Source organism: Drosophila tropicalis, unplaced genomic scaffold (assembly GCF_018151085.1).
Source record: "Drosophila tropicalis isolate 14030-0801.00 unplaced genomic scaffold, ASM1815108v1 contig_325, whole genome shotgun sequence".
NCBI lineage: Eukaryota > Metazoa > Arthropoda > Insecta > Diptera > Drosophilidae > Drosophila > Drosophila tropicalis.
Window position 1 is genome coordinate 2,121 of NW_027172782.1, and position 12,110 is coordinate 14,230.

The window sequence follows — 12,110 nt, forward strand, 5'->3', positions numbered from 1 at the left end:
TTATGCGACAGCTACAAAAGAGAGGGAGAGTGTCAGTACATACATACATATTGTTGGAGCGCTTGCAACAAAGTGCTTGGTCAGCGTTCACACGCTGGCCTGGCTCTAGCTCATGTTACGCTTGTGCATACATTGCTTATGTGAATATATGTATGTGCATATACAAATGTACATACATATATGATCATGCTTAGCTGTAGATTTATGTGAATATGTTTATGTACATACATCAATGTATATATATAAACATATTCAAGTGCACAATTATATTTTTAGTGCGTATATGTTTAATTGTTTATACTTGCAACAGAGTGTTACAAGTTGAGCTCATTGTACTGAATGATTATTTGTATGAATATACTACACCTCCGCTTTTAGAGAATAACGTAATATTATGGAGTTATTAATAATCATTAGTTAATTAATTAAAGGTAAAATAAGGGTAAGGTAAATGTGTATATTAGGGGAAAAAAAAATTTTTTTTTTTTTTTGTTTTAGATTGTGTCTGCTTAGACAAATTTTCTTTCTCTCTTTTCTTTTCGAAATCATATGAATATATTTTCGATAATAGATGAATCCATAAAAAAAATTTATATACATATATATATATATATTTTTTTTTTTTTTTTTAACTTTGATATTATATATTTATTTTATTATTTTATTTTTTTTTAATCTATCTTTATGTACTTTTTGTATCCTACCTTTATTGTTTCTAATTTTTATATTGTTATTTTTACCTATTTCTACAACATCGAAGGGTCCTAAATACACCGAATCAAGCTTATGACCAGTTTCGTTTTTTAAGAAAACCTTGTCTCCTATTTCTATTTTAAAATCCGATACTTTTTTATCATTTATTTCTTTTTGCTTAATTTTATTGTTTTCTAAAATTATTCTAGCTCTTTTATACGCGTTTTCTAATCTAAACTTAACTTCCTTAGAATAGTCTTCTATATTATATATTGGATCTATAGTATTAACGCTATTAAATTGAATTGGTAGGTTACTTTGTCTACCAAATACAAGTTCATATGGACAATAATTATGTGTTACTGATGGTGTTGTGTTAAAACAATACACGAAATACTGTAACCATATGTCCCAATCAGTTTTATCTACTGAAATATATGAACGAATGTACTCGTTGAAGGTCCTATGACTTCTTTCAACGGTACCTAATGTCTGGTGATGGTGTGCTGTAGATGTTATGTTATCTATTTTCAAATATTTGCACAGCTCAGTAATAATGGAATTTTTATATTCTGTTCCCATGTCCGTAATGAACGTCTTCATTGGACCGTACTTCAGAATAAAAGATTCGAATATGGCTTTTGCTACAGTTGTTGCACTTTTGTTTGCAACAGGAACTGCTACTAAATACTTTGTCAGGTCACATATTAATGTGATTGCGTATTCATTCCCATTTTCCGAATGTGGTAGTGGACCGATCTTGTCTACTATCACTCTATCAAAAGCATATAGTGGTGTTTCGGTTATAATCATAGGTGATCTTGTATGTTTTGTCGTTTTCGACGTCAGGCATTTTGGACATTTATTAATATACTTCTTTACACATTTAGTCATGTTTTTCCAATAATATCGTCTCTTTATTTTTGTAATTGTTTTATTTATGCCTGTATGACCTTCTTGAATGGGATCGTCATGGAATGTAGACAATATAGCTTCTTTTTCTTTCTTATTATTTACTTGGGTCACCGGCTTGAGTAGCGCTACTCTTAAAAATTGTAAAATTCTATTGCCCATATTTTTGAAAGATTCTATTGAAATAGTTTCAAAGATCTTTTCGCTCGGTGCCACTTTGACTTTGGTGATACTAAGTATACCGGCTTCTTTTTTCGAGCCTTTGAAAAAACTGACCTAAGTCGAGAATTCCATTGGTATACATATCGCAAATGTCAATTCTTGCTATAACTTTCTTGCCATGTTTGAATGTGGTCGAGGAATCAGTTATTCGCAAGGTCACTACTTTTCGTACTTCGTCATTTACAATAACGTCATATACGTTGGGCTCGGAAGCTTTTTCAAGATTTTGCCTTGGCAATAGTTCTTGTTTATTTTCTGCGCAGAAATTGTTTTGTCTACTTTGGTACCTGGTAGTGACTTTCAGGATTTTTTTGTTCATGTCAATTAGATCGGATATTGTTATCCTTGATAGGGCGTCTGCCACAAAGTTATCTTTACCTCTTAAATACTCTACTGTAAAGTCGTACTCTTCCAATTCTAGCCGCATGCGTGTCAGTTTTGAACTCGGGTTGACCATGGAGAACAAATATGTTAATGGTCTATGGTTTGTTCGCACTGTGAAATGTTTTCCATATATATATGGTCGAAAATATGTTATTGCCCAGTGTATTGCTGCTAGCTCTTGTTCTGTAGTACTCTTGTTGCTTTCACCTTTAGTGAATGCTCTTGATGCATATGAAACTGGAAGCTGGAGTCCACTATAGTTTTGTGTTAAAACTGCTCCACATGCTTGTTTGCTTGCATCTGTGATTATGCAAAATTCTTTGCTAAAATCCGGGTACTGCAATAGATTAGGTTGAACGAGTTTTTCTTTTAAGTATTGGAATGCATTTTCGCATTCTGCTGTCCATTCGAATGGAACATTCTTTTTACATAATCTTGTTATGTGCCGGGAATATTCGGCGAAATTTTTTATGAAACGTCTATAGTAATTGCAAAATGCAACGAAACGTCTAGCACTATCTGCGTCATGTGGGACTGGATAATTCTTGATGACGTCAAATTTTGTGTCGTCTGGCAAGATTCCTTTATCTGTGCATTTGTGACCTAGGAATGTCACCTCATGCATAAAGAATGAACATTTTTCTGGATGCAGTTTTAGATTATTTTTTTCTGCAGAGTTTAAAAACATCTACTAAATTTTTAATCATATGTTGTTCAGAACAACCAATAACGATTAAATCATCCATATAGAGGAAAGCTTGACTTGGCTCAAGCCCCGAGAATGCTATTGTCATCATTCTCTGAAATGAATTAGGTGCTATTTTTAGACCGAAAGGTAATCGTGTAAAACGATATGAGCCATTGCTTGTTGAAAAAGACGTTATATCTCTTGATTTTTCTTCTAGTTCAATTTGATGAAAACCTGACATTAAGTCAAGCCAAGAAAAATATTTTGCTCTTCCCAATTGATCAAGAATATCATCAATTCTGGGGAGCGGAAACTTATCTGACAGCAATTTTTTGTTTATTTGACGATAGTCAATTACTAATCGCCAGTTTTTTTCTTTAGATCCCGAAAGTGTTTTCTTTGGGACTAGCAAGAGTGGGCTATTATAAGGCGAAACAGATGGTTCAACAATACCCTGTTCGACTAACTTTCCAACTTGTCGCTGGATCTCGTTTATTTGGCTATGCGGACTCCGGTAATTTTCACATATACCGGTTCATCATCCTTAAGTCTTAATTTTTTATTTGTCTTAAAAATTATTTGTTGTGATCGGTTCGGTGTCAAGTCCGAACACATCACTATACTCAGTGCATAACTTTTCGAGTTTGTCTTTGAATAGTATTGGGAAATTTTTCTTCAATTTATGAATTACAGATTCTTTTCTTATATCTCTGGTATTTTGAACTATATAACTATATATAACTATAAAATTTTATATTGTTAACGCCTACTATTTGGCATTTATCTGTGGTATTTAAGAATCGGACAAAAGTACTTTGGGCTGTTGCAATAGTGTTTGCGACATAAACGCCCGGTTTAATTTCCTGATTCGGAATCAAAATGTTATCTTCTGCTGAAGATAGTTCTATTTTGCGTACCACTTGGGATCTTGCTGGTAGAAGTGTTGAGTTATTACCAGAATTGAATGTTATTGGAACATAAATTGGGTACGTTAATTTTTGTGGTCTAAGTATAAACCAATCTTCTGAATTGCTGTAATCTAATTTGCAATTAAAAGTTTTTATGAAATCTAATCCTATTATTCCATCGCATGGGATTGCGAAATCTGAATGAAGCATGTAAAATTCGTATGGAATAATATATTTATCTGTCTGCAATTCTATTGAGACTAGGCCTTTGGAGTTTATTACTCCTTCTCCTATGCCTCGAATGTCTACAGTTTTGTTTACTTGGATGTCGTGAAATACATCAGAATTTTCTTTTATTATTGAAATGTCTGCACCGGTATCAATTAAGAATGTTATTTTCTTATTTGTTTTAACATTCTTAAATGATACCAAATTATTAAGACTTAGGTTAATGGAATAGTGTAGTAGGTTCAAAGAAAGAACACCAATAGTCCCTTTTGGTTTGAGCTCAGTTTATTGAATAATTCTTAATTCTATAACAATTGTCGACTATAGCTAAGACCGCGTAGCTGCGCTGCTAGTCATGCAGGCAGAGGAGCGGTATGCTTATGTATAAACATACTTATGTATAAATGTATAAATGTTTACATAAGAGTATGTATGTTTATATACCCTCGCGTCGGTAGAGTGAGGATGTATCATATTGCATATTGGGCCAACGCGGCCGCGCGTGTTATATTTGCCGACACAGCAATTGTCCAGCACCATGCACTCATGGGTGGTCATGTTACTTAAGAGGCAAATGCACTTGAATGTTGCGCACATAAATATTGTAACTAATTGCTACAATATGTTTATATTGTTATTAATATGTTATTCCACAACATGCTACATCCCCCCTCTTTAGAAAAATAACGTAATTATATGGAGTTATTTTCTAAAAAAAATTTTTTTTTTTTTTATATAAAAATTTATTACTTATTATTGTTTCTCTTTTTGTTTTTTTTTTTATATATTTTTTTTCGAATGTTCGAGTGTTTGTTTAATGATACATGTGGTAAAATTATATTTGTATATGTATAGTGTCATTAAATGTTGGTAATTTATTTGTTTAAATATTTTTCTCTTGTTTTATATTTATTATTTGAAAAATTTTTTTTTTTTTTTTTGTTTTATATATGTATATATATTAATTGATTAAAATTTTTAACCTATCTTTATGCACTAATTGTTTCTTATTCTTTGTATCTGTAATTAAAATGTTATCCCTATCTTTTATTTCTTCTAAAATGATGTATGGGCCTAAATATTTAGATTCTAGCTTATGACCCGTATCATTACGTAATAAAACCTTATCTCCTATTTCTAATTCAATATTTTTTACCTTCCTATCATATATTTCCTTATTCTTTGCTTTGTGCTGTTCTAACATAATTCTTGCTCTTTTATAAGCCTGTTCTAATCTAAATTTTGATTCCTTAGCATAATCTTCTATGTTATATAGTGGATTTATCCTATCAACACTATTAAATTGTTGTGGCAAATTTGAAGTTTTACCGAACACCAACTCATATGGACAATAATCATGTGCCATAGAGGGTGTTGTATTAAAACAATATGCGAAGTACCGTATCCATACATCCCAGTCAGTTTTGTCAACTGAAATGTATGATCGTAAATATTCATTGAGTGTTCGGTGGCTTCGCTCCACAGTGCCTACAGTCTGGTGATGATGTGCAGTTGAAGTAATCTTTTTACTTGCAAGTTTTTGCATAAATCTTCAATTATTGAGTTTCTATATTCTGTTCCCATGTCCGTAATGAACGTCTTCATTGGACCGTACCGCAGAATGAAATCTTCAAATATAGCTTTCGCTACTGTTTTTGCACTTTTGTCTTTAATTGGTATTATTACAAGGTATTTTGTTAGGTCGCAGATTAAAAGTTACTGCGTATTCATTTCCGTGTTCTGATGTTGGGAGTGGACCGATCGTATCCACAATAACCCTATCGAAAGCCTGTTGTGGCGTTTCAGTTATGATTAACGGTGTTTTTGTATGCTTTGTTATCTTTGCTTTTTGACACCTATTACATTTTTTTATATATTTAGATATATCTCGTGTCATATTTTTCCAATAATAATGCCTTTTTATTTTGGCCATAGTTCTCAATATTCCAGTATGACCTCCTTGTATTGGGTCATCGTGGAACGTAAACAGTATTGCTTCTTTTTGTTTATCATTATTTAATAATAGGGTCACCGGCTTGAGTAGCGCTACTCTTAATGATTGTAAAATTTGATTGCCCATATTTTTAAAAGATTCTATTGAGACAGTTTCAAAGATCTTTTCGCTCGGTGCCACTTTGACTTGACTTATGTTGAGTATACCGGCTTCTTTTTTCGAGCCTTTGAAAAAATTGACCTAAGTCGAGAATTCCATTGGTATACATATGGCAAATGTCAATTCTTGCTATAACTTTCTTGCCATGTTTGAATGTGGTTAAAGAATCAGTTATTCGCAAGGTCACTACTTTTCGTACTTCGTCATTTACAATGACGTCATATACATTGGGCTTAGAAGCATTAAGAGATTGTTTTTGCAAATCTTCTTTTTCTTTTTCGTTCCCTGCGCAGGAATTTAACTGTTTACTTTGGTTTCTGGTAGTGACTTTCAGAATTTTATTATCGTTTTGTATGTTTTGTAAGTCTTTGATTGTTATTCTTGAGAGGGCATCTGCTACATAATTATCTTTACCCTTTAGATACTCTACTGTGAAATCATATTCCTCTAATTCAAGTCTCATTCGCGTTAGTTTCGAACTTGGATTTATCATTGAAAATAGATAAGTAAGTGCTCTGTGATCAGTTTTGACGGTGAAATGTCTACCATAAATGTATGGTCTGAAATGTGTTATTGCCCAATGAATAGCTGCTAATTCTTGTTCTGTTGTACTTTTGTTGCTCTCACCTTTTGTAAAGGCTCTTGATGCGTATGCAACTGGTAGCTGGAGTCCTTCTTTGTTTTGTGTTAAGGCTGCTCCACATGCATACTTACTCGCATCAGTGATTATGCAAAATTCTTTGCTGAAATCTGGGTATTGCAATAGAGTTGGGTTCATTAATGCCGATTTTAAATGTTCAAAAGCATTTTGACAGTCAGCTGTCCATTCAAATTTTACATCTTTTTTACATAATCTTGTTATGTGACGAGAGTAGTCGGCAAAATTCTTTATGAATCTTCTGTAATAATTGCAAAATGCAATGAATCTTCTAGCGCTGTCCGCATTGTGGGGGACTGGATAATTTTGGATGACTTCGTATTTTTGTGTCATCAGGCAAGATTCCTTTGTCTGTGCATTTATGCCCCAAAAAGGTGACTTCATGCATAAAAAATGAACATTTTTCGGGATGTAGTTTTAGGTTGTGTTGCCTACATTTCTCAAAAACATCTGTTAAGTTATTGAGCATATGTTTTTCAGAACAACCAATGACTATTAAATCGTCCATATAAAGGAATGCTTGAGAAGGTTCAAGTCCAGTGAATGCTATAGTCATCATTCTCTGGAATGAATTTGGCGCTATCTTTAAACCAAATGGTAATCGCGTGAAGCGATATTTTTTTTTTTTTTTTTTTTTTTTTTTTTTTTTACGTCTCGTTGTAAACGTTTTTATTTGTATTGTGTTTCTATTTATAGATAAGCCTATATATATATATATATAGGTATATATAGGCATATAGGATTATAGGGATAAATAATACTAAATACAAATTCTTGATAAATTACAATTTACAATTCTTGAAACATTGAGACATCATTTTCTATCCTTTCACAGTTTTTAACGTTAAAAAATATTAAAAGACAGAACAGAACAGAAAAGTAAGTACAATTTAGGATTAAAATTTTCACGAATTTTCTCAGTGTTTTCCCCTGTTCGATTTCAATTTGTTTAAGCTTTCATCAATTAAACAAACCAAATGCATAATAGAGCAAAGAATTGGTAAGCAACAACGGCGTTGACTAAATTCTACACATTTAATATTTATGTATATAATTATGTATATTGTATGCATGTAAAATGTATATAATGTATATGAGAGTATATGTATATCGCATGTATGTATGTAGATGTAGAAAGAAATTGTGACCATACGAATATTTGTGAGTCATTCGAAAACAAAAGCAACCAGTGTAATGGGGCAGGGGGTGACCCATTCATCTGATGATGGCACACTCGCACACACACACACACAGACAGACGCTGATCGACAAAGACAAAAAAAAAACAATCATCTAGTTATCTCTAAAAATTCCTGGCCAATTCATCTCGCATCATTCACATAGGTCGCCTCATCCAAGTGGTGACACGTGCTTGACGAATTCGAGGAGGCCAGCTCCTCGTTTAGCAAATCTGTGATGGAGTAGGCCGACAAGGGACGAGAGAAACGACGCTCGGAGAGTATGTCATCGATGCAGGTGACTGGCGATAGACTATCTGATTCCTCAGCACTGCGTGCAATGGCCTGAAAGATATTCTCCATGCTGAGATCGAGGCAAAAGTCAGTCGGCTGACGCAACATCACAGGCGATGCCGGTGGCTCTGGTGAACTGGAGGACAAGGGCGAGGCTGTTGAGGGTGTGGCTGAGGTGCCACGCCGAGAACCATGCCGCAATACTGGCACGGCCATTGGCTCCCAATCGCTGTGCGTCGCCACGATCGCAGAGGACGATGTCTTGACACTCTCGGCGGTTGGATGCTGTTGCGTCTGCGGCTGATGGTGATGATTTTGCAGTTCCTCCTCCAGCTGGAGCATGGCCTGCTCTATGTGACGCAGATGTGAGGCAATGCTGGATTTGCGTGAGGCACATGGTGTGGACTCATTCGATTCCTCGCTGGCCCCAAACATACGTATCTCGGGCAGAGTTAGGGGAGAGACACGCGTTGTCGGCTTGCCGCTGCTGCTGGTGTTCCCTGTCTCAAACATGCGCGCAATTTTCGTCACATTGCTTCGTTTCACGGGCACTGGCAATGGCGGCAACTCCTCCTTTGGATGCCCCACTGAGGACTGAGGCTGCTGTTGAACCATTGTTTGTTGCTGTTGAACCATTGTTTGTTGAAAAGGATGTAACATTTCGTGATTCTTCTTCGAGTTCTATCTGATGAAAACCTGACATTAAATCCAGGCACGAAAAGTACTTTGCTCTTCCCAGTTGATCTAGAATATCATCAATCCTCGGGAGTGGGAATTTATCGGACAACAATTTTTTATTGATCTGACGATAGTCAATTACTAATCGCCATTTTTTCTTTTCGGAATTAGGCAGTGATTTCTTTGGTACAAGTAACAGTGGGCTGTTATAAGCTGATACCGATGGTTCAACTATTTTGTCATCTATTAACTTTTGGACTTGTTTTTGTATCTCGTCTTTTTGACTATGAGGATTTCTGTAGTTCTTTATGTATATTGGTTCATCATCTTTCAGTCTCAGTTTTTGTTTATAAAAATTATTGGTAGTTATAGATTCGGTTTCCAAACCGAACACATCACTATACTGTGTGCATAATTTGGTTAGTTGGCTATTGAACTGTGGTGGAAAATTCTTCGAGAGTGTCGATAATACCGTTTTCTCTCTATCTTCTGAACTTGTTTTAACTACTTCGTAGTTCGAAAGTGATTCGTACTGCAAGTTATTTATATTGACTATTTGATTTGTGTTTGTTGTATTTAGAAATTTTATGAATGCGTTTTGAGAAGATGCTATGGTATTTGCTATGTAAATACCCTGCTGAATTTCTTGGTTCGGAATTAATATACTGTCTTCCACTGAGATTATTTCAATTTTTCGGACAACTTGTGATCTTGCTGGCAGAACTACGGAGTTGTTGCCAGAACTGTATGCTATTGGTACATATATGGGATATTGTAAATTGTTTGGTCTAATTATAAGCCAATCCTCAGTCGGTTTGAAATCTAATTGACAGTTATATTTTCTTATGAAATCGATACCTAGTATTCCATCACAAGGAATAGCGAATTGTAAATTTACGATATGAAAATCGTGTGGAATTATGTATTTAGAGGTTTGTATTTCTATGGAAGTAAGTCCTTTTGATTTTGTTATTTCTTGACTTATTCCTTGTATATTTATTATTTGATTGGTTTCAATATATTGGAAGTTGTCGGAATTTTCTTTTAGTATGGATATGTCAGCGCCTGTGTCTATTAAAAATACTAACTCTTTTCCTGTTGCTACGTTAGTGAAACTTGCAAATGTGCTTTGACTGAGACTGATGGTGTAAACCTTGTAATTGTTTATTTTTGAGTATCTAAAGGTTGTTGGGAGTTTCCCGAATTATTCTGGGCTACCCTAACGTTGCTATTATTAGAGTTATAACCTCTGTTTTGTCGGTTATTTCCTCTATTCCCTCTGCTATTATTTCTGCCGTAACCTCTGCTGTTTTGGCCGTTATTGTTTTTGTTATAGTTGTTGTAATAACCACGACCATTGCCTCTACCACGATAACTATATTTATTAGTGTAATTACCACGGTTTCTTTGAGCAAATAGAACCGTATTTGTATTACCTGAAATCTCAGTACTTTTTTGTAGGTACTTTGCTATAGCTTCGTCCATGGTTTTGAAGTTACCAGAGTCAAGTATATTTTTAATTTTGTTGTGTTCGCAATTTATAATCATTGCTTCTATAGCATCGTCTGTGCTATTCTTAAGTGCAAGTGCTGCAGGCATACCTTCTTCGATATATGCAGATTGAAGTGTTTTGCGTAAGTTATCTATCTGCGAAGTAAATTCGTCAGGGGTTTTACCTTTCTGAGTTGTATTCTTCAATCTGGCTTTTATAACTTTAGATGTTTCACCAATTACAAAGCCTTGCAATTTTTGTATTATTGCTTCTATTGAAGTTTCTTCTTCGACTTCATATAGTGTTGGGCCAATAATTTTTGATTTTATTACCTCAACTGCTATACTTTCGTATTCGCCTTTCATCATATCTACCAACCTCAGAGCTGTTACGAATCTTTTGAGTTGCATTTTCGTGCCATTAAATTCAGGTATGGCTATGTTTATATCTTTCATATATGCCCTTCGGGCATTTAATTCTGCCATCCTGTCAGTTTTGTTTATTACACTTGTATTGGTGTCCAAATCTGATTCGTTGTCTTGTTCAGACAACGCTTCTATATCGGGTAATGTTAATAGCGCAGGAATTGTTAGATCGTTTAGATCTTTCTCTTCTATTTCTTCCTCGCTTGTTTCAGATTCTTCACCTTCTTGCTCTGTTTCCTTTTTTACAGGTGTCTATGCTCAGGGGTGAATTAAGGACAGTAGGTACAAATATATCAAGATTGTATTTTGTCTTTATAGAGATTAGGTTTGTACTTGATCAGTAGATTGGAAATCTTTGACCAATTTGCTTTACTTATGCTCTCTCTATTAACATGCACTAAATTTCTTGCTTCATTGAATGAATCAACTAGAATTTTTGCGTGCTTGTTTATTGTTTCATTTTGGATGTTTCTATTTTGTGTAACGCATTTATATGATTTCTTGAAATTCTCTTTAATATTTTGGATATGGAGAAATAATTCTTCCCATTCCATGCTTCAAAGTTTATTTTTGTGGTCTTCCTTTTTTTTTTTTTTAATCACGTGAGAGATCGATTATCTCTATCGGTTCTTCAAACAGTTTATGTACCCAGTTGGGTAGAGTTCTATTTTTTTGCTTCAGGCGATTATACGCTTCTACTATGGATCTTTCTATCAAGTAGGCTATCCTTGATTTGAATTTTTTATTATTCACAATCCAGTATTTAATTTCTTTATATTTTGGATTGGTTTCACCTCTGTTGATGAGGAAATCTAAGAATGGAACATACTTGTTCAAATATTTAAGTTCTACTAGATCCATTTGTATATTATATCTAGGCCATCTGTTCTATTCTTATATTTTTCTTGATTTTTGCAACAACTTATTATTGAGCTTCATCCATCAGGTAGAAGCAAAATGTGCCTGTGGCATTTGTGTAACAACACACATATGGTACTGTGAGGATGAAACTCATCTGTACCCAAGTGCAACCTTTTACTGGGAATTCTTCTCCCGTTATATCTAGATAGGCTAACCTAATCTGTATTAAACAAATCGAGCGTTGAGGAGAATTACTTTGCTCGCTTCTAAAAACCTCAATTAAATGGGAGACTATTCTGGGATGCCTATCTACTATCTTCCTAAAATAACCATCTATTTTACTCATTTTAATCAACCAATATATATGTTATTCAGC

The 12,110-nt window shown here is 34.3% G+C and overlaps 1 protein-coding gene across 1 annotated transcript; it reads right to left on the reverse strand.

Moving 5' to 3' along the window:
• Positions 1 to 7,929: 7,929 nt before the first annotated feature.
• On the reverse strand, positions 7,930 to 8,914 carry LOC137572475 (uncharacterized). Its single transcript, XM_068284231.1, has one exon. The coding sequence runs from the start codon at positions 8,912 to 8,914 to the stop codon at positions 8,129 to 8,131; it is 786 nt and encodes a 261-aa protein (XP_068140332.1). The 3' UTR covers positions 7,930 to 8,128.
• Positions 8,915 to 12,110: the final 3,196 nt, after the last annotated feature.

Excerpts from the sequence above, each read along its gene's own strand:
- LOC137572475 (XM_068284231.1), bottom strand. The coding sequence starts at position 8,914 with ATGGTTCAACAGCAACAAACAATGGTTCAACAGCAGCCTCAGTCCTCA.